The sequence below is a fragment of the Leptosomus discolor genome, chromosome 4 (genome assembly GCF_034619465.1).
Source record: "Leptosomus discolor isolate bLepDis1 chromosome 4, bLepDis1.hap2, whole genome shotgun sequence".
In the NCBI taxonomy this organism is placed as follows: Eukaryota; Metazoa; Chordata; class Aves; order Leptosomiformes; family Leptosomidae; genus Leptosomus; species Leptosomus discolor.
In genome coordinates this window covers 11,064,477-11,087,964 of record NC_141394.1, presented here as the reverse complement: position 1 = coordinate 11,087,964, position 23,488 = coordinate 11,064,477, and the positions used below count along the sequence as shown (strand labels likewise).

The window sequence follows — 23,488 nt, the reverse complement described above, 5'->3', positions numbered from 1 at the left end:
ATCCAATGCACAATACAAGTACTTCAAATTGTACAAGTGTCAGAGCAAGCCACCACTCTAACTCCTTTCATTAAACATTTACAGAGAGCTCATCTGCATATCTCGATCTCAAGCAAACAAACCGAAGTTTGGAGTCAGATGTGTTTAGCTGGATTAGAGATCACTTTCGCTCTCACCCCACCAAATTAGACATGAAACAGAAATAAGAGAGGTTTGAAAACACTGTCAAGTTTGGGACTAAAAACGACTTCTAAGCATGTTCTCCTAATGTGGAGATGCTATAAAAGCAAGTTAAAAACAAATAAAAAACAACCCACACACTAATCTCATGGGTTCTCTTTGACAACATGGTACATGTGAGGGAAAAAACCCAAACAAATAAACCGTCATTCTCTTACAACATGTGCTTAGCTAAGACCTAGTTCAAATAAACAGCTTTGCCCAGACCTTTACACTGAGGCCAGGTCTGCGCTGTGAGCTGTCAGCACAGCTACACCTTGCTTCGTGCCAGCAAAGGGCTTGTAGGGTGAGTATAGCCTTTCCTGGTGAAAATGCACTCTTGCTACAAGAACTTACTCCAGCCTTCCCAGGCAAAACCTGCACTGACAGAAAGGTCTTTTTAACCAAAGTAACCGTGCCAGCAGAAGACACAATGCCAAATAGCCTGCCAGATTTGTAACAGCCTTCTTAATTCTTTAACGTACGTTTATTTGGCAGGGAAAAAAATATCAGTCGATCCCCTTCAAAGCAGTTCTTATTCACTAACTCTATCAGGGGTGCAACCACCTGACCCTGCTACTGCCACTGGAGCACCTAGCCCCTTTAAAACTGCTTCTTCCTACGGGCATTACCCTCTAGATGCAGCACTGTCTTGTCACCTCCAGGGTCTAGATATGGAACTGATATGGCAGAGCACGACCAACTTCATCGTCGCTGTAGGCTCAGAGCAAGTCTCCTTCACCCCGTCAGCCACCATCTACAAGGAGCAAAACACTGAACACTTGTCTTGGTAAGTGGCCCAGGGTGTACAAACCTCCTACACAGGCAGAGAGAGAAAAGCAAGGATATTAAAATTCCTCAAGGGACTTACCCTTGCATTTTCTTGCTCCCATTGTGTCTCCCTCAATTGCCTAGCAGGCAGGAGCCAGAACAGAGGTTTTGCTGTGTCACTGGCGAGGCGGAACTCAGCTCCCACCTGCTCTCTGAACGCTGAAGCCTTGGCAATTGCTCAAGGTAACAGAGGTTAGCGGCAGAGACCATTCTAGCTGAAGCAGTGCCGGGATTACCTTAAACCGCACTCTGTCCCTGCTTCCTTCTATGAGGTACAGGATGTAAACTTGATGTATTGTAATAGCTCCTCAAGCATGTCTGTAAGGGGCACTTGCCACTTCTTTGTACAGTTGTCTTTCACAGAAAGGCAGGTCAATTTTTATCCTTCTCTTCGTCAGCAGCAACAACAACAAACCTCACCGCTGAGCAGAGCTTTCAGCATTGTGCTTCCAAACCTGGAAGTAAAATTCCATCAATCCATTTCCTTCTAACATCTCTAAACCTACTTGGTCTAGTCTCTGCTCGACCCATTCGCTCAGCATGTTACGTGACACATTCTGCTTTATTCAGGTCATTGCCCGTTCCCACCCCTCACACAGTCGTTTCTACAAGGAACGCAGCATAGTCCAAAGAACAGTTCAAGTCTGAACCAGATTTCATTCCCATCTCTGACGCACAAGGTCACGCAGGAAATGGACAATCCACTCCACGCTCTGTCTCAACTTAGTCCTCTCCAAAAGGGGGGTAATACCACTTCATTTGTCATTTACTGTCACATTAGCAGATGAGACAATCTTAGTGACTCCTTAATTTAGGTTTCAAGAAAACCCACAAACTTGATGTAGGTTTCAAAACCACTTTTCAAGCTCAACTTTGTTACTGTAATAAAATATCATACCCCTGTTACAAAGATATGAAACATCTCCTAACTAGTACAATGCACGTTTCGCTGGTAATCTATATAGGTAGCATGTAAATGATACACTGGGCTTACTTGGACTGTGCCATTTCACTGTTCCTTAGAACACCTTTAGGACATTAAAATAAGGCATACCTAAAGTATTTACTTTCCCCATTCCTGGTTTAAGGGCCATATAACTTTCCACAAGCACAGTAGAAAGCTCTACCGATTTCATCACTTTTAACACAACTAGCTCCTCCTCCAAAAATGCTAAACTAGTCATAAATTGCTACAACACTAACTTCAAGCTGTAGGCTCAGACCCCTGAGGCCAAGAGTCAAAGGATTTGCAAAAGGTAACAGAGAAAGCAAAGGAAGCTTATGTTGGTTCCATAAAAGTATATTGCCCCTGTAAAAGTGGTCTAAACCAGCGCTAAGAACATGAGTTCCAAATCTACCAGCCATCACAGGCCTCACAAAGCCAAGAGCCTTCATTTTGGCCACTGAAGGACAAAAAAATACCATCCTGTGGCTGCGATTCTCCTCTCTCATCACTCGTGCACAGCAGAAGCAAGTTGATCAAATGTTGGTGTTTGGCAAAAAGAATGTCCACATCGTACAGACTGTTGCCGAAGCAGAAACGGTGTTTGTATTACTGGTGACAGCATAGCCCCAGTAGCCTCAACCGGTGTGTGCGAGTCACTCCAGTCTTATTTCCTAAGACTCTCGGTGGATTTTTGCACGCTACAGAGGTCTTAATGGATTCCATTTAGCACTAGTCTACTTTAAAGCTAGCCTACACATACCTCAATCTCACCCTGGATCACAGGACAGCTATTTTCCATAAAGACAGAACGCTTCTCTGTCTCTACGATCTCTGTTTCTTGGTTTCATTTCTCTGAAACTGCTTTGAAATGAAGCTTCAATAACGAACATGAGCCAAAGATTTAGTCCAGGGCATCTCATTCCCTCTCATATCCTGCCAGACGAATAAAACTGTAAAAGCCCTATCAATAAGAAGAGAATCAGCTCTACCATATGAGTATCTCCCTCTCCAACATCTGTCTGCCTCTCCAGCTTGTGGGATCGAAGAGGAGCATTTTTAGCAGGATTGTCCCTGGACCATTTGTCAGTCTCTGCGATATCAGTAAACAACTTGCCTCTCTACGTCTCCAGATTTTTAAATAGAAATCAATACATGAAATACCTGGTCTAGCACAATTAAGGCTGTACCTTAGAGAGCACATGGGATTTGCTGAATACCATGGAGATCGTCTAGATTTACAACGCGTCAAGACAAAATCGGATTAACCGCAAAATATTCTCAACCTAGCACGTTCCTTATGTTAGCTTATTGAACTTCAGCCTGAGCTTTCTCTCACTCCATTCCTCCTGTTAAAAGGTTACCAGCCTTTATATTACCCACCTTGCCTCTGCTGCACCAGAACTCTTCAACTACAAGTTATTCTTCAATGCCTACATTCTCCACCTTTGCCTTTTTAGTGAGGGGGCAGGTATTATCATCAACCACGTATCAGCAGCAAACATCTGCTCACTAGTTCACTCGAGCAAAGACTGACAGCTACCTAACCGTTGCTCTCTGAAACCCCTGCTGCCAGGGCTGACTACGCTGCCTTTTGAAGCAGTTTCTCATCTTCCAGGGGTTTTAAGTTTGCAGTCTGTCTCCACTGCCACAGACAAAAGTTTGCAGAAGTTGCATCAGGAGAACTTTCAAGTGCAGTCCCCTTTTCCCCCATAATTTGACAAATGCCATGCAGGTATTTCCACCTTTAACGTTTCCCAGATGTCTATTTTTCGCAGCACCAAGCATCACTTACAGAGACCACATGCTGGCTCCTGCCAGCGTTACATCTTGTTCAGGTTAAAAGGTGCACTACTCATTCACGATCTGTTTACATCTTACTTTTCATTTCAGATGTTATCACACAGTAATTATGTCCAGGCTCATAACAAAATTTCTTTCCCTTAATGTCTGTCCCAACTCCCTCTCTTTAAAAAACAGCAACTAAGAACTTCCCTCTAGCTCCTTCCACCCTCCTCAACCATTCATACAGCAGTTAAAGGTTAAAAATACAGAACAAATCTTAAGGCACTCCTTGCCACCCACAGTACAGGTGCTACCAATGGGTCCTACTCAGAAAAGCAACCTGTCCAAGACCACATAGTGGCAGCAACAGTCACAACTAGAACGAAGGTCTTGCAAATACTAACACTTTTGTTATTTCAGATTAAAGCTGATTTTACAAACAGCCCACAGCCCCCTCAAAAACAAACAAACAAAATCTGAAAACCAAACTACACACAATCATGATAGCCATTGTTTAACCAGTACTGTGATCCTGCAACTGTTAATATTGGTCAGAGGCAGCACTGACAAACAAAGGTGAAAGCTGCACTGGGGTCGCACCAGCTCCCAAACCAACGGTGTTCATGAAGGAACTCACGGGGGAGATGCACAGCGCCTCAAGCACAGCATTTCATTTGTGCACACACGCCTAGGGAGCTGCGCTGCAGCTCTGATCCTCTGGTAAATAAGGAAAGCCGACTGCACTTTATGTGGAGTCCCGACGCGTTATTCAGTGTACGATACATGAAATACACTGGCAGCACATCAAGGTAACAAGATTTACAACAAATGACTTCAAGAAACACGGCAGAAAGGCAGGATGTTAGGAAAAACCTTGCTAGTAACGTTAGCTTTCTTGCCTAGAAATCCATACACTGAGTTGGCCACAGGAGATAAAAATGAAAGAAATAAAGCCTTCTTCTGTCTCAAATAGAAGGAGAGGGAAAAAAAAAAAAAAAAAAAAAAAAAAAAAAAAGAGAGAGACAGACCCTTTGCAAGTAGTAATGCTTGGAAAAAAAAAATCAAATTACTTCCCTTGTTCAATGAACACAGTGCTCCCTTAAAGAGAGACTAGGAAGATTTCTAATAAAACATACCAACAAACAAAAAAAGCCCAAAACATAACACCCTGAAATCAAGAAGCACAAGTGGAAATCAGTACTTACATTAAGAGGTGAGAACTGTAGTATCTACATCTAATTTCAAGACCTGAAGTATTTCCTAGTGAAAGACAAGATCATTCAATGGACATACTATTCCAACCAGCAGGAAACGCTGCAGGACAGATCTAATCCCCTATAGAAATGTCTTCCAAGACAAGGATCAGCACACTAACAGCCGGTTGTTTAGCCTAAGTACACAGGCTCAGACCGCAGGACCTTGAGAGGTAAAACTACAGCCTGAGCAGTGCAGGTGTCACCATCCAATGTATATGCTGCTGTAAGGAAATGAAATGCAAAAAGGTTCAGTCCATGGGTGGTAGCATGACAGATGTGGAAGGAGAATCAGCTTATATTCCAGTGCTAGAGACAAGCAGAGTGGAAGAACAGGCAAAAAAAACCCTCAAAGACAGCGCAACAAACGTGGAGACAGGGAAGATTCCAGAAAAAGCGACTAAAAGGAGGGTTCTGCAGAGAGACTTCAACAGATCCAGACCTTCAGTCCCTGCTCCATTTTCAGCAATGCTTTTCTGACCTACTGCCAATACAATTTCAGCTGGATTGTAAAGGCAATCCCAGAAGCAACGCTAACAGCAGTATTTGAAGCCCACAGTGCAACCAGATGCTGGAGACAACCTCATCTGAGAGCAACGGGCAAGTGCAGACCGTCAATAAAACATAAAACTAAGATGCATTATCACTTTGAGTGTATCATGGGTGAACAACCTTGGGAGAAGAGGAAATTTTCAGACAGAACGAGATAGTGACTCATATCTGGCACGGACAAATTCTGTTAGCCCCACTGAATGTGTAGACTAACTATAAGTCATTAACAGGTATCATGAAAAGCCATTACTTATGTGAGCTAAGTAACTACCAACGTGATCAAAAGTCTAGCTGTATCGCACATGTTTAAGTGCTTGATACAGCTCTAAGACTTGGCAGCTACAATTAGAGTTTCTAGAGTGTACCGTGCCATCGCATCTTAGCATCACCAAAAATCAGTCCTGCCCAGCCTCAAATGCTGAACAGGATGGGAAGCCACAAGCGACAGAACAACCATCCACTAGACCAGAAGCATCGCGCTGTGCTCTCAGGAAAAGGCTAGTCTTGTGCATAAGCCGTGATTACGTTCAAAGGGGACAGAGAGTAAATCTCAGCAGGTAAGAGCTGAAACTGTGAGATCGAGATGTACTTCACAGCTGAATGTCTAAGAATAGTAGGGGCCCTCACTAGAGACAAAAACCTGATTGTAAGCGTGCACACAATAGCATGAGGCAGGCTGAAAATAGAGACTGCCGGGGAAAAGGAGAGCTCCCAGCCTCAAGGAATCTCAGTTAACTCTCCAAGACCTCAAACTGCTCAGTTCCACAAAATGGAGCTATATTCCTGTGTCACAGTACACAGCAAATCTACCGTTCAGAAACCAGAATGTTCAAAGCACGCTCCAGCAAGAACTGCAGTTAAAGCAGGCCCTAAAAGCTACGACATCATAACATGCTGTCATCAGACTGCAGCCATAGCACAGTGCAACAGAAACCCCACTTGAACAAGGTTTTTAGTCACTTGACACGATGCCTATCCCCTAGACAGTAATCGAGCAGAGACAAAGAAACTGTTGATGAGGACAAGCACACATGAAATACCCACCCAACTATGCTGGACCATTGCAATAAACCCTCACAAAACAAGCAGCGGAGCAGAAACCTAAGAAGTCTCAAGTCCTGCTTTCTACGACAGCGGGTCTTCTCCTCCCGAGGCGCAGCACAGACAGGACCCGAGCAGACGATCCAGACCAGCACTCTGCTGCAGCCAAACAGTCGATGACCTGAGGCCACTGTACACAGCTGAAAGGGTCAGGGTAAAGGCCAGGAGCTAGCCCCACACAGAGGACAAAGCCAAAGGTGCAGTGGAAACTTATCAGAGAGCAATAGCTATCGGTTTAAGAAATTGGTGGAGGCAAATCGGAGCACAATAAACAAAAAAAGCGCACCCTGCCAGCATACATCCATAGACGGCACTGAAGGCAGGAGTTAAAAAGAGCCTCAGCAATCAGGTGGGCTAACACAGGAGAATCACTCAGAAAAGAGGACTGGAAATCCTAAGATACCAAACTGGAACAGAGGCAGAAGTCACACCTTCAAGTAGGCTGCATGCTAGTGAAATCTTGGCTTTAACAAGTCTGTTACAACTTGTATGAGGTCATGTTTTTAGTAGGTATTAAAAGACAAGTTACAACAACTTAGGAAGAAATTGGAGAGAAAAGCACAAAATGCAGGACAGAAAAGTCTGGAGAAAGCAGAGGAACACACTCTAACTGAACTGCAGCGGCACCATCTCTGTAAATAACTCTCAGGAACCAACTGCCTTTTTCTATGTCAGTCCGTACTAGTAGCCAGCAAACAGACCTGGCACAAGCTGGACCACCTCGACATTCTGGAGCTACTTCTATGTAACATATACCCTGCCTAAGGCACTGCAAAGAGCAGTCAGCAGAAATCCAAGAAATGGGCAATTCTCATTTAGCATGCACTATATCCTTATTTACGCTGCTCTCCTGTTACTTACTCCCATGCATTGAAACCTAGACCTACAACAGAAGCCACCTACACACAGCAGCCCGGACTCTTCAGCTCTGCGCACTACATTGATTTTACACCCCTGCTGAATACCAAGCTAAGGTAAAATAAAGCACTTTACCACTTATTCCCTGTATGGAATCCACGCTCCTGGATTTGAAGCAGAATTTCAGAGGAGCCGTACCCAGGTCAGGTTTATATTTGGCACAGTAAGCACTGTGCGTGACTTCAGTTAGCAGAATTCGTAACTGCTTTCTTTTCCCAGCACGCTGCCAGCATTAAGACTGCTCCCCGGCTGCAGTCAGGCCCGAGAGCTCAGCACGAGAAGACTGCTATCGCTCAGACCCAGGATTAGGGTTATTCATGCGCCAATATTCCCTCACAGAACAGAAACAGCTGGTGGCTGCACGGAAGACCTTCTGGTGTCAAAACCCCTCCCATGAGCTCAGCCTTTTCTAGTCTTTCACTTAATCCGATGGGGGCTTGCTTTATTCCCCTCCTCCCATAGATCAAGGTTTATCTCATTCAGTAGAGTATTTATTAATCAGTGTAATGTTTTTGCTCTGGCAAAGCAAGGAAGTGACCTCTTCCTTTACCTTTTCCAAAGCCATTCACTGGTAAAACACTAATGCTCTTCTCGCAGCCAGCTCAGCAAGAGAGAAGCGAGGACACGATGACCTCGCGTGGCAGATTCTGCACATAGCTTCGCCACTGCCACGAGCCACAGGGACTGCAGCGCAGCTTTTGCCATCAATTTTTCTTTCAAGATTAAATTAGTAATAAGTTTCCTTGCCTCACAAGTGGCGACAGTTTTCAGTGGCCGAGTTTTTCAGCGAACTTGAACACAACTGACCTTGCACTGATGGCTTGTAATATCTTTTAAAACAAATCATTTCTATTGGCCGTGAATCTGGGCCAGTGACCCCCTTTCATGAGGGCATCAAAACATCCCAGCGAAAAATCTAAAACCAGGGCCGCCTTCCTTCTGAATTATTTACTAGAGCACTTCAGACCTACTAAATAGCACATCAGAAGGCAGGGAGGATTAGTTAGTTAATACTGAAGACATAGGGAGATATCAATATTTTAAAGATTAAAAGACTGAGGCAAAGAGCAGTTCACTCACGGTCACACCACGAATCTAAACGGGAGCCGGGTAAACAACCCTGGAGCCCCTACACCAAGCTACACTGACACCTCTCGGCAACAGCAGTTACACACCGTTTTTTTCCTAAGATATAACTTAATTATTACTACATACGTACTTCTCTGGTCTAAAGTTTGCAGTGAGTTTCACCTGTATGATTTTTATTTCATTAATAGATTCCTGGAGTCTTTAATTACTGGAAAAAGAATAGAATAATCTCAATGCCAATCACATCTTATATACAATTCCGTTATTACGAAGTCTACTTAAATAAACACAAAACTGCAGAAATAACTAACTGGCACAAAATTATAGAAAACTAAATTCTACCTACAAAGTTGGTTGCTGTTCTAAGAAGCATTTGTACTAAGGGAACTTAAAGTCCACTATACAGAAAAAAACTACAAGGACTGAAAGTAAAATGAGGCAATATTATGCCCATTGCTCACACATGTACTTGCACAGCAATTAAAACACTACCAATCAGTATTTTAAACTGTACCCTAACTGGGGAAAAAAAAAAAAAACAAAAAAAACCCGCATACCCATTTTGCTTCCCTGATCGTGAGGAGACTCTGTAAAGACAAGCACTTCTATCCAGTTCCATCAAAGTATGTCTTACCCATGGGAAGAGAAAGAGACACAGCACTCAACGACTGAAAAAAAATCATCACCAATCAGTAGGTATCAGTTCAGAAACCTTCCATACCTCTAACAGGCAAAAAACCAACACAACCACCCTACTTTGTGGTAGCCTGGGAACGGACTGAAGCAACGAAAAGAACACTGACAAATGTGGAAGTCTGAGGCACTGGTAGAGCTGGGAGGTTTAAGCCGACGCACGGACAGAACAGTCTAAGGACATCTCTGCTTCTCTTCGCGCTGCGTCTGTCCTACATACAAATAACTGCAGCTTCATGTGCTTCAGCCCAGCTGCTTTCAAAGCCCCAAGAAGCTTGGGGGCGGGGGGGCGTGTGTTTGGGGTTTGTTGTTGGTTTTGCTCCACAGCAATTAAAAACATTCTAATAATTGGTCATGACTTTGCTCCTTCAAACCCAAACTTGGCAGTCAAGAGATTTTGTAAAGCTTTCTGGAACAGGATGCAGATAGCCTGCCACAGAATTTCTGTGGGCTCTGTGACTGGTTTAAAAGGAAGACTTTATTAGAACTCGGACTTGTTTACTGCTTGCAATGAGCACTGTCATTCCAATTCCTGTAATTAAATCCACAATTTTGACAGCTGAAACTGTAGGAGTAATTGCACTGTTAGTCAAAATAAGTTGTTACTGTTCAGACTTTTGCCAAGAATTTTTTAAAGACTTCTACTATGTGTTTCAAGTAAATCTGAACTGCATCTTCATCCACTCCACCTCACTTCATTTCTGGAGCAAAGATTTAAAAATCTTTCCTTATACTTGGCAACCCTGAAGCCCAAAACAAGATTTTCTGCCATACTATCGCTACATTCCACTACCACATAAGTATTATACAAACCACCTCTGCTGATCAGTTAAGTTATATATGACACATTTTATATAATTTCCCACACATGAAAAAACAATCTGAAGCCAGTCACGGTGTTTCAGAAGTCTTCGAGAACTTGTGCACCAAATACACTAAAACCAGATAATCTTAAATTCATCCGTTGTACTAGTATTACATACCAGCAATCTACAACAACATTTCCTTTATGAGACAAGAGCACCCACACTATTAAGCATTGAAAAAGTCTTTCCATCCACTTTTATTTTTCAGTCAGCGGTTAGAGAACACCAGCACAATACCAACCACACAGGAAGAAATTTCATCTCAAATTAGCAGTAACACAAGCACCACATAGGCAATAAAATGCTTTACAATACAATCTTGCATTTAAAAGCCAACTGTGCAGTCATTCCAAAAATGTTTAAAGCAGAACAAAGCAGCTCAGAAAACACAGTACTTGAGATGTGTGTACTGTATAGTTTATATTTTCTGCACCTGAAACAAATGTGGCTCAGTCCATAAAAAAAGATGCACTAGAACAGCAGCTACTCCACACAGGTCTCCCCTTCTTACTACGACAAGATGAGAAAGGACAGCCTACGTCAGTATCGCAGTATCTTGTGTAAGCACCCAGAGGGCCCAGTTCACGAATGGAGAAGCTGGAACAAAAGCAGGAAGCCACCTCTGACATCCAAAACGTGATTAAGGAAGGGTTTAACAACTTGGCATTTACAGATGGAGGCCGTTTGCAAAATTCTCTTCTTCCTTTTATGGTACCCATCGAGCAACCATACTCCTCTCCAGGAAGAGAGGACTCACCAACAACAAACAGCAGCTCTGTTTTACTAAGAGCTTAAAAAAAAACGTTGGAAAAAAAAAATTCCAAACATGCTAGAGAACAGAAAGCTGCTTAAAATCCTAGTTTGCAGTGCACAATGAAAACAGATATAAAAACGGATTTGGTATCTACAGAATTTCTGCCATATCTGGATTTTTTTTTTTTTTTAATTCAGTGCATTCTGTGAAGAACTTCCTCTATCAAAATTGTCAGACATGTTTTTTATACCTTACAATATAAAACTCCAGGTTCCATTAAAATTGCCTCACCAGCAAATGGTTGTTACTTTTTTCTTCCTCAGAACAACGAGACATCCATTACAAATCAATTCTACTAAAAAAAAAAAAAACCACTCAAGAGATCTAAAAAAACCACTACCTTCTTGAAAATTAAATAGCTACTGGGCACAAAATAAATTAAAAAATACAATAAAATACTCCAGAAGAACTTATTCGGTCTGATGAGAAACTGGCACAATATTTGGGAACTCCCAGAATTCTAGTATCTTCAGAATTTGTGTGTGGTACTTAACAGAACACTAAACAGACCTAGTGATTTATTTAATAGTTTCCCTATTCACAAAATGTTTTTGTTGCCCACAATTAAACCAACAGGATTGAGTCCTGCCTCTCCAGAGGCTTTCTGTAAAAGCAGAAGCTGTACTTCAGACTTTGATTGCACAGATGTTTGGAACAGTTTGACTCTGCCTGCGCTTCAAAGAGGATTATAAGGTGCTCAAAAATTCTTTGACCTGCAAAAAGAAACAAATATTATCAATCAAACTAAGTATTTATCAACAGAAATATACAGCAACTACATTTACCTCTCCACTGCTTTATGCTTTACTACGAGCTACAGAAACAGGAACTGGCAAAAATAATCTTAGGCTCAGCTATGCCATTTCTTGTCCATCAGGAACTTTTTCAGCCACGGTACCTGTAATTTAGCAGGTGCGGAGACGCACACATTGGAATGCTGCTCATTCCACCCGTGGTCCTAAACTACAGCCCTACATCACAAATGAATTATCTTAAAATCAGGTCTAACCTAAGCACGAGGAAGATAACGACCTCCTCAAAAGGTCCGTCATGTGGACAACACCATGTCACACCCACTACCAGAACATCATTCATATTTCAGGTCCATGAACAACCCAATGCATCTAGTTAGTATGTTCCTTGGTATTTCAGGTTGGCAAATAAATAATAAAACAATACCTAGCAAAACCGTAGTCCTTGGAAAAAAGTCAGTACTGCAGAACAAGGAAATATTTCAGCTACTGTCCATTTCCAGTATTTGAAGAGTGGCTCAAATGGCTACAGCTACCCAATAACTAACAGTGAAGTTCTGACCCACAGAACGCTGTCTAGAATCCTGAGTTGGAAATCCACAAACCTACACAGAGCACCAAGAGCCAGTACAGCCCCTCAAAACAGTCCACGCAATTGCACAAGAACTGGATCCGAAACAGGCAGCGTGCCAAGCAGCGGGCTAGCGTTACACTCGTAAGCGTGGTCACTTGCAACAACGTCTTAAATTCAGGTCTGTACCAAAGCTTGCAGGAAGACAGCGTGCTGAGAATGAGCTTCTTGCCACAGGTATGAGTGCCTTCTTGTTGTGCCCCCTCCACCCCCTCCCCAGAAGCAAGAGACTAATTTCTCCCTCCCTTTAAAGCGTAGGAAGAGGTGGCAGCAAGGGTCCAGCCACCTTAAAATATAACAACCCAGCAGATACAAGACCCAAGGAATACAGGGCCTAGGCACACAACTCCTGTCTCTCAGTTTCAAGAGCATCCTAGCAGCTACGCTGTGATGCTACCTGAGCTGGGAGCGTTTTCCTCTGTCCACTCAAGCCAGACCACTGCACAGAAAGGAAGCGACAATTCACTAGAGACCGTGGTTTATTCTTTTGGCAGAGGCTCTCACACACAGAGCACATCTGTAAACGTTTTGTCCAAATTCTTGATACTAAACGGAAACTGATCGTGGATCACATTCTCCAGCTGTGACCCTTCCCTTCCTAGTTCACGACTCGAAGGGGGGGGGGGGGGGGGAAGGTCAAATTCCTTCACTTAGAGAAGGGAACACATAGCTGTGCCAACACCCTAACCTGGAAGGTATCACAAGAAAGCCACCCTCCACTTCAGAGAGCCGCAACAGCAATACTGCGTGATGAGCCTTACCACAACTTACACACCAGGTGCAGTTTCAGGACAGGTCTCAAACTGAGCATCACACCAGAAGCGAGAAGGAAGCACAGAGGGTTTGGGTCCCCACTGGGCATAAGTATACACTGAAGGCCAAAGCGGCCAGCCTCACGAAGAGCCTCTGGGACCTCACTTAGGAAATGCAAAAAACAAGGCCGACACTGAGCTTAGGCTGTTCCAGAAAACCTGACAGCCACACGGGAGTAAACTCCTCTGAAATCCCTGTTTAGGTGCCTGAGCTTGGCCTTATCTCACAGCACAGAAGGGAAGCATATTCACTCCACAGCTGCCATGTCCAGTCATTCCATCAATTAACAAGCTTTAAAAGCGCAAATACCGTGAAGGCTGGTTTTAATCAGGTGAACAGTTCTACTTCTCCATGGATAAACTGAGATCAAAGGACAAAGCTGCTTTTCGCATGAGGTAAACAATTTATTTCTGAAAAGCCAAAAACTGTGCACATACCATTACTAAGGTCTGTAACTCGCTGCAACTGCCCTAATAAAAGCCAAGTTGTTCCCAGCTGAATCCTATCACGGTTCAAATATCAAACACCTGAGGAGTTAAAATGCTGATGGTTTGGCCTAGCTTTAATATATATATTACACCTTTTTGTGCTAAGGATTAGATCATCTTAATGCAAAGAGAAATGTCAACTTGAATTCTTTTTGCATCAAATAGACATTATTTTTTCCATGCCTTCAAATAAAATTAAAAAATACTTCCAATTTATATTCTGCATTACTTCCTAAACAAAGTGGAATGCTATGTTTGAGAAATACTCCCTGAAACTTCAGACCACTGCTTGTGAGAAGGATTTTGACTAACACTTTAATAAACAAAACTGAAGGGAAAAACTTTAATGATAGTGCCAATTTAATTAAAAAAGACTAAAATTCAAGAGCATTGCAGCAGGCTGTAAGACTGTTCGCTATCTGAATGTAACACCATGACTTAAATATTTTAGAAGGATGATTATACAGTGAAGTATATTTTTATTTTTAGAGCAAAGGATCCCTATTTGCATTAGCTGTACTGCCCTTTGCTGCCACCCGCTAACCAGCAGAGAGGATAGCCCATACTCTATTTTGTTGCACTAGAAATATCTGTAAAAACTACAAGTTCGCCATTGGCTCACTGCTTTGGGTCAAAACTCTGCTGCAGGTTCCATAAACTCATCCTGCAGTTTTCCATTGGAATGGTTTTGTCCTGTATTTTCAGAGCACCTGGCACCAAAGTTCTTTTATTGACCAGCACTGTAGGTTAGACACTTCCACAACTAGTACAAGACTTCACCCCCAGGCATCCAGCTCGGACCTGTGTTGCCTTTTTCCTCTCTCCTGCAACAGCTACCCTCATCCCCTCACACCCCCATCACATTTCTTAGGATACCTGCACAACGCCAAAAGGAGGATGTAGCAAATAACAGTTCTTTCAAACACTTGAAGGTTATTTAATTTAGAAATTGTATTTGCAGACAAAGCTACTAGAGAATGTCTTCTCAAAATAAGCCCCCCTTTTTTTTAAATGGAAAATTTATGTAGGAAATAACATGAAGAACGACAGGTTCTAAGTCTAGTCTGACTTCAAAGAATGCTACACTGCAAGATGCAAGAAGTATCCTGAATTCATTTTGACATGCTGGCAATAAACCTAAATCATCAGTTCGTTCCACTTGTGAAATTTTACCTTTTCAGTCATGTGATCGTATCTGTCCTTCTTGCCTTTGAAGTCCTCATTAACATCTAAGGTTAAAATAGGTATTTCCTGTAGATACTCAAAATCCGTTCTGTATTGGGATAGGAACAAAGAAAATATTAGTAGCTGAAAAAAAGTATACATCATTCGAGTCTGTCAGCATTTTCATTGTGAAGAATCCTGTGAGAAGAACTGCACATCTAATTTACAGCCATTAATTCTGAATATAAAGAAGCTTGAATTTACAGTGTGGCTCCTAAGATATATTATCGATTCTTGAACATTCTGTTCCCCCAGCACCCAACACTGAATTCAACTGCCTATTAAAATTAGTTCAGATGAATCCTCTGCTATTCAGAGCTCTATATGAAAAGAACTCAAGGCACGCTGCATGTCCTAGCAATAATTAACACGCTGCAAAGCCAGTACCGCTAAGCAACTACAGACAGAAACATTCCGGGAGTTGAACTTTACACATCTTAGGAAAAGTACAAGTTTCACTGGTGGAAAAAGCATTACAGAATATCCTCACAACAAAGCTTTATCCATCTTGAAGTAACCATTAAACCAACCCTACCGCAGTGTCCTATGCTGAAGCCAGCTTTCATGTTTGTAGTGAAGCTTCTCCAGATATTCAATGGGAATTTCTTGCTCTTCATCTCTTCCACGCAAGTAAATCCTATTTAAGCATTTCTAATGGCAAAAGATATTAAAAAAAATAAAATTGGTTGCTTTGATGAAGTTTTTTTTGTCAACCCTTCCTAGTGTGCTGAATATGCCAATATTCAACTTGCTAACTACCACACGACCCCAGAAATGTTATGCCATGTTCAGCTCGCGGAGCCCACAGATGACACACAAAATCAAAGGACCCAAGAAAATGCATCCCGTTATTTCCCCTCTACAAGAAAAGGTCTCAAATCAGCTCTTTATTAAAAGAGGGGGTACCAGTGCTTTGCATCAGAAGAGCACAGAAATACCCATTTAACATTATGGACATGCATTTCAAAAATCTCACGATGCATTTCTGGCTCTTAGCAACCCAGCTTCCAAAACCAGTAAATCATTTGTTCCTGTCCCCAACACATCCAAAGCCTCAATCAGAAGCCAATCAAAACTGTTTCAAACTGTTGTACTTTGTAATTTGAATACACGTTCTTGACTTAAAGAGGGAAAAAAAAGCCCTCAGAGAAACTGCACCATGTTACATCACACAGTTGTTTACAACAATAACAAAGCTGAAAGCAAGGAAGGACGGAAGTGACCTGTGAAGCTAATGACTGCAATTAGAGCTCTTCTAAACTCTCCTGGTTTTCTCTTGTTCATCTCAGTTCCATGCTCAGAAGACACCTTCATTATGTTGTTCTCTCCTTTTAAACAGTATTAGATGCCCTAAGATCAAAACCTTGTCATAAAGATGCACCTACTGTAGGTGCATTCATCTGGCTTAGCGCCCTGCTCCAGGTGAAAGGGCTGCCCGTGCAGCCCCAAATCAGCTGTGACAAACTATAAATTGTTTGTCACAGCAACATTCCTATAGCTTTTTTGTACTTTTTTTTTTTGCCCCCAGTTTCAGTGGTATTTTCTGGTTTGCTCTTGTCACACATTCTGTTTTTATAATTAGAAAATCGTTATCATCACATTTTGTTTAAAAATACACAGGCTACATTTGAAAGAACTTTTTTTTTTTTTAAAGTGTTTCCAGACTGTATTAGTCATAACTCAAGTATTGCAGTCTTCAGGGGAATACTACAATCTGAGCTGAACTCTCATCGTTAGGACTCTTACAGTCAAAGAAAAGGGCAGCTCAAGATTTTGAGAACATTACATTTCAAGGAGAATTTCTCAACTGTTTCCTTGCCAAAGACGTTCAAAGCAATCTCTAAAACAAAGATATGGTGATAGGCAATGACATGCAGCTGTGACCTTACTGGAGCTGACTGCAAGCGTAATATTCTTTTATCATAGAAAAGGTCCAGATCAAATGTTACAGGCAAGGCATAGAACATGCGCTATCCTCTGTGCGGTCACAAATTTTTGTTCCTCACCTCGGGAGTGGCTCGGAGATAAATGATCCCATCCAGCACCAGGCTTTGACCAAACTGCTTATTCATCCAGTCATGCCAGTCTTGGTAAATAGTCCATTCGGTTTCATTCATGCAGTCAGACTCGTACAAGTTCGCTGCAAAGATGTATCTGTGAAAACAGAACGGTCACGTACACCAAAATTAGCTTGAACACAGTTACTGCTTTGTTTGCCTGAAGTAGGAAAAGAAGCTGAGTGTAGTAATTCTGTAACTTCTCGGATGTATGCTTGGACTGGAGATACACAGCTGGCACCCCCATCCTGTAACTGTGTCCGCTGCAGCTGCCCACAGCAGAGTCCACAAAAAGCAGTCCCATCTGCAGCTCAGGTGTCTCTTCAGGAATAACCTACAAACCACCACTGCTTTGTACACTGTGGTCATTTATTTGCAGAACAGTAGAACACAGCCGACACTTAAGGATTTGTGACGGGATTTAGTTACCAAACCTTCGGAATCCAAAAACAGAGGGGACGGCAATCTGAAATATCTACACCTGTTTCAAGAAGCACAAAGGAAAAGAAGACTAAGCAACAAAGAAAGAAATTGCTCTTGACTCTTCTTGATGCCGACTCCCCTCTTTCGTTTGAAGGGAAACGTGCATGCACAAATGATAAAAGACCTACCCGCAAGAATAAGAAACTACATGTAGCTCACCACGGTGACAAAACTGTAACCCCTCAAACCGGTAATTTTACTTCCCTGTCAACAGCCATGAGAAAAAGACAACATGCCAATTACTGAGGTTATTGAGATTCACCAACACCAAAATTAGGACGAAAGGAGGTACAAAACTCAGCCACGCTCTGCTTGTTCTTTAATTACATGTTTTGCCGAGGCGAATTCTGCTCTTCACTGTAAGGACTTCAGGCCAACGTACCTGTCGCTGTAGACAGATCGCTCGAAGAAGACCACAGGATTCTCTGCCGCTCTGAGTTTGCCATCAAGGGATCTGAGCTGAGCCCGGATCCTGCTGAGACATGCGTATGTCTGGAAAGTGAAAGACCACCTCTCTGGTTTCTCGTACATCATCCGAAGCACATTCCCGCCACTCTTCTGTGATTCAGTCAGCTCCTGGTTTGAAACAAATACAGTGACCCTTTTACGGTGAGAAGGTGCACGATTAAGGCAAGACAGAACTGCTCTACTACATTAAAGCTGTTCAGCTTTTATTTCAGGTTTACAACTGCATCGTTTACCTCTCAACCCTATTTGTAATACAAGGCATGAATGCCAGTAACATTACTCCTCCTATGGCACCAAGCCGAATAAGCAACTCTGCAGTCTACAATGTCAAAATGCTCAAGTACCAAAAGACTTTGATCGCTATTTACAAGCTCTATTAAAAGAACAACGTCCCATCAGTGCAAAAAAATTAACAACATCATCGTAGAAAAATCTGTGCTCCCTTGACAAGTGGGAGTTTAAAGTTGGGCTTGGTTTGGTTTTCCATTTATTAATTCCAGTTCCTGCGGTAACAGCTGCTGATGGAGGTGACCTAACTGTACCTATGCCAGTAACCCAACCGTACCCAGCACCACACGGCCGAGTGGCACACAAGACCAACACCCACAGCACTCAACTTTCAAAGCCTCTGAAAGGAGGCGGCTGCCTGCAGTGCACTTTCGGCAGTCCCCGGGCTATCCTACTGCCCAAAGCGTGCCTGGGAACTGCTCGGAAGGGTCCTAGCTGGCACGGGACACAAGCCTGCAAGGGACAGGGGACACGGCCTGGTTCTGCTACCCAGCATATGGCCCCCTACTCCACAGTCAAGCAGAAGGACCACACAGCGCAGTACTGCACACCGCCTGTTTTATGGCAGCCGCTGCCCTTACTGTGTGCGTTAGCCAACAGCAAGCACACAACCGACTGACAATGCACACAGGACTAGGAGACACCCACAGACACCTGCACAAACAGCTTAACTCCTCGGGTACAGCCTTGTCTCTAGGAACCTTTTTTGAAGTGTTTCCTGACTCACTTTAGAAGTCATATATAGCGCCGTATTTCTACAGAGCAGCCAAAGCAAAAGGAGAAAAGAGTGAATTAGTAAGCCAAACTTCAGGGATGACTATGGCGGATTTGAAATTTTATGTTAAGCTTACTGGACCCAACTGGGATGGAGTTTACTTTCTTCATGGCAACCCATACAGTGACACATTTTGTGTTTGTGGCTGAACGAGCGTTACTAACACACCAGTGTTTTGGCTGTTGCTGACCAGTGCTCGCACAGCATCAAGGCTTTCTCCCTTTCCCACTTGCCCCCAGCAAGCAGGCCGGGGTGGGCACGAAGCTTGGAGGGACACAGCCAGTCTGGCTGACCTGCCTGCCCAAGGCAGAAGGGTTTGTCTGCCAGGGGGGCTGTTGCTCAGAGACTGGCGGGGCACTGGTCTGCCTCTAGGAGATAAGCAGCACCTTGGCATCACTCCTTGCTAAGCCTCTTCCCTTTGCTCACTGAACTGTCTTTACATCAACCCATAAACGGTCTTGCCTTTTTGTTTCCTATTCTCTTCTCTGCTGGCAGGGAGCTGGTGTTTGCGGGGGTCCTTAGCTGCTGGCTGGGGTCAATCTACCACACTAAAGTAAAAAAATCAACCTTTAACTTGAAGTTCAAGTCTATTAAACTAGATTGTTTGCTCAGTTCTTAAAAGGAAGGGCTTCAGTCTGCTTTTGTATTTGGATTTACTTCAGTATCATGAAGAAACAAACTAAAAAATGAGAGTTCGAAACAAACCCCCATTAGAGGTTTATATCTAGTTAACCAAAATACATTGTACTTCTTACCAGATCTAAAAAAGAAAACTATTCTATGGCTCACCAAAAGCAGTGACTTTGGCCACTAGGTAGCAGCTGGCTTGCCAACAGAATTACAGGTAGCTGACAGAAAAACCCAACACTATAAGCATACTGTTATTTCACAGACATTTTAGAGGACACCCTCCAGGACCCTGAGCACCCCTCTGCTCTCACCTCATTAGTTTGCAGTTGCTAAAAGTAACTTTTGTCTGCTTTTTTTTCATCCCTTGCTTTTATATGTAAAATAGCATAGGCCTCTACCGTTTTTATCATTTACGTCCTGATGTTGAATAACATTTATTCTATAATATCCCAAGCAAACTGGAAAACAGGAACTCAAACACTGATAAGAATGAGCAAACACGTTGCTGTCACACACATTTTCTAAAAGACCTAGTCTATCAGATATATTGGTCGTCTGAAATTAAAAGAACATTTGGGTTTGATTTTGTTTCTTAAAAAGTTTTACCTTACTTCCTTTGACCCTACCTCGCAATCCTCTTCAGAGTTTTGCTGAATATTGCACCATCTAGCTACAGGCTCAGGAACAACTTCCCATTCCTCATCAGCTTGTTTGAGAATATTCACAAATGTTGACTTCCCTGCAGCTGTAGAAGAAGCATTCATACACAAAGAACAGTCGTCAAAACACACCAATAGTGTCATTATTTAACTACTATGCAACTGTGGTTTCAAGTCCCATAACGAGTCTCCCACAGCCATGTACTTTTGCAAATTAGAGGCCATCAAGTACCACAGATCATCAATACGTGAGCAACAGTGTTTCTCATTTTTGTTTTGTACCACACATCACCGATAGCCAATGAAACAAAAATCAGTAATGACAAGTCTCAGTCCAAACCAATTACCAAAATTCTAGAATTAAAACATCAAGTCTTAATTTTTTCAAGATACTCAGTGGTCCAGTCTTAGGCATGAAGTTGCAGTCTTCCTGAGGTAAAAAAAAAAAAAAAAAATGCAAGCAGTGACAAAATGAACGTAAAGTAAAAGTGACGGCTCCTCAAATGATAATCCAGAGGCTTAACTTGTTACTTCCTACAGCACAGCTTTCATTAATTTGCTACCAATTGAAGAAACACTCAGGAAATTTTAGAGATACTTAAGCCTGACAGAGCCCCATCAGCCACCAAAACAAGGATCAGTAAAGAAACCCTGGCAACTCCTAGCCTCAATTCTAAGCAAAGCCTCTTGCCAAAAAACCTAATCAACCAAAAAAAAAACCCCAAACCAAAGAGTATCTCATTATGAACAACCCATACCTTCTGCTCTTTACAACAGCTAAACAGGCTTCTCTTGTTAATCGGGGGAGTGCCGAACAGTTCAAGCCTGACCTGGCAGTCTGCCCTTACACAGGTGTGTTCCACCACACCCAGGAGAGGCGTGGGAGAAGTCTTATCCAGGGCTTACGTGCATCTTTAAAACAGTGAATAAATTAAGAACAGTGCTAGAAAGCTTTTATTTCCCCTCCCAAATCTCTCCAGGGTGAGAGTCCCTGAGGTTCCCCGTCCGCGCGGCACAACTCGCCTGCCCTCCTCCGCTCTCCCAACCCGATGGAAAGCCATCTTCGCACAGAAAAGGCCTTGCGGGCGCGCCCCCGCCGCCACGGCGGGAACAGCCATCACACCCCACCCCTCCGAGGGGAGCGATGCTCCGGCCCCGGAGCCCCTCAGAGCAGGGCCGAGGCCCCCGGGCCCCGCCGAGGGCCGCCACCTCCCCGGCCCCGCGCCGAGGCGAGAGGCCCGACTCACCGATGTTGCCCTCCACGGCGATCTTCTTGATCCGGCCCTCCAGCCGCCCGCGCTTGGGAGGAGTAGCCATGGCGGCCCAAGAGGAGCGGGAACGACGGGAACGCCACCTGCGCGCGAGCCCGCCAACGGCCGCGACGGAAGTAACCGCCGGCGCGCGCCCGGCCCGCACCCGCTTTCGAATTTGGCGCGCGCGCGGAGGGCTTTGACAGAGCCGCCCCTGACGTCACCGACGGCGACCGGGCGGCCAGCCCGTACGGGTGGCGGCGAGGGCCAAAAATGGAGAAGTGAAACCCCCTCCGCTTCCCGCGGCGGCCAGCGCGGAGGGCGGGCGGCGGAGCGCGGCGGTGCGGCTCCAGGCGGAGCTGTGGAAGATGGCATCGATGGGCGGGCGCCACCCCTGCGACGAGTGGCTCGGTTCTCGGCGCGGCGCCGCCCCGGCGGGAGGGAGCGGGCCTGGCCCTGCCCGCTCTCCCCGCGCCCGCCGGCGAGGCTGCCTCGGGCACCGGACCGCAGGGGTACGCGCCTGCAGCCGGAGCAGGACAAAGGCCACATGGAGGTGACCGCCAGGCGCTCATGAGCAACCATTTACGTTAAAAATCTTCCAGAAATATCTTAAAAACTGGCGCACAGGCTGGGTTTAAAGAGGCTCACGGCCGTTGGTTTGGGGGGTAGTGCTGAAAACCCAAGAACGCCCCAAAGAGCCCCGAACCTGTGCTTGGCAACGCATTTCCCAAAATACTGTCACAGCGTAGGACCGTTTTGGTTCTTGAGGGACCAAGATAAATGGGGAAAAATCCTCAAAACGATGCGCCAGCAGTGTGACACTCGTGACCAACGCAGAGTCTCGTGTAAAACCGCACACAACTGCGAGCACAAGGCCAGACTCTCTTTGCACTGTCCTTCAACCACATGCCAAATCCCAGATTTGTGGGGACTGAAGTAAAACCAAGATTTTTAACCTCTTTTTGAACTTGACGACACGCAAGATGACTTACCAAGGCACAGGGTGCTTTGGAGCTATGGAGAAGGCGGAGGGCAGGCAGAGAGGTTCAGATGCGGATGGCAGGGCAGGAAACCTGGACTGTGGCAGCCGCCAGGGTGACAGGAGGCTTTTAGGAGAGAGAAAGGAAGGAAAAAAGACCAAAAAGGCACCACAGGCAAAAGCAGAGTCTTTATTTGCATGAGGCTGTTGCCCTCAGGACACCTTTCTCATAGCAGACCTTTCCAAACCCCTCCCGGGGATCGGGGCCGAGACGCTGTTACCACGATACTACACTTGCTAGCGGGAATCCCACACCGAGCTCCAGCCGTAGCAGGTAAATTCAGGTCATGAAACGAGGAAATGAAAAGGGTATCAGGTTGTTTTATTGCTATTGTGTCTGCCTGCAATACAAATATTCACAAATTTAGCCATTACAAAAATCTAATGTGTATGTGTAATGTTCGTATGTGTACAATATACAGGGAAAAAGACCTATCTACAAGTAGAAGATAATTTAGAAATAAATTCAAGAAGGAAATAAAGACAATCATGGTCGAACATAGCTATTTATTTTCTCTTATAAACAGCCTTCAGTTTCTTATTGAAAAAAACCTAGAATTTAAATATTTTGTCCCATCACATACAACAATCTGTATACATTATTTACAACTCTCAAATAAACATGTTGCAGATTTTCAGACATTCAACTTTTTTTTTTTTTTAAAAATCAAAAGCTGTTCTCATTGAAAACTAAAATATCAATCAGTGACTACAAACTGAAGCGATATTGGCACAGTTAGCTTACAGTAAGGGTTCTCATCTGGCATTTTACACCACATTTTCTCCCATATATTTTAGGATTCTAAAGGAGGAGGAAAGGTTAGTGTTGCTTTCGTAATAACTTTTTTTTTTTTTTTTGCCTTCAAA

General features: G+C 43.8%; 1 protein-coding gene across 2 annotated transcripts in view; it reads right to left on the bottom strand.

Annotated features, from left to right (window-relative positions):
- Positions 1 to 21,649, bottom strand: part of SLC4A4 (solute carrier family 4 member 4) — a 234,040-nt gene extending 212,391 nt beyond the window's left edge. Inside the window, exons 1-7 of one of the 2 annotated variants that reach the window (XM_086464773.1) lie at positions 21,580 to 21,649; positions 20,300 to 20,418; positions 17,895 to 18,088; positions 16,979 to 17,126; positions 15,508 to 15,623; positions 14,922 to 15,021; positions 11,397 to 11,777 (exon numbers count right to left, since the gene is read on the bottom strand). In XM_086464773.1, the coding sequence (XP_086320899.1) occupies positions 11,751 to 11,777; positions 14,922 to 15,021; positions 15,508 to 15,623; positions 16,979 to 17,126; positions 17,895 to 18,088; positions 20,300 to 20,418; positions 21,580 to 21,649 (774 nt within the window). In that variant the 3' untranslated portion in view covers positions 11,397 to 11,750. Of the gene's footprint in view, positions 1 to 11,396; positions 11,778 to 14,921; positions 15,022 to 15,507; positions 15,624 to 16,978; positions 17,127 to 17,894; positions 18,089 to 20,299; positions 20,419 to 21,579 lie in introns of those variants that run through there. The other variant, XM_086464769.1, reaches the window with a different exon arrangement.
- Positions 21,650 to 23,488: the final 1,839 nt, after the last annotated feature.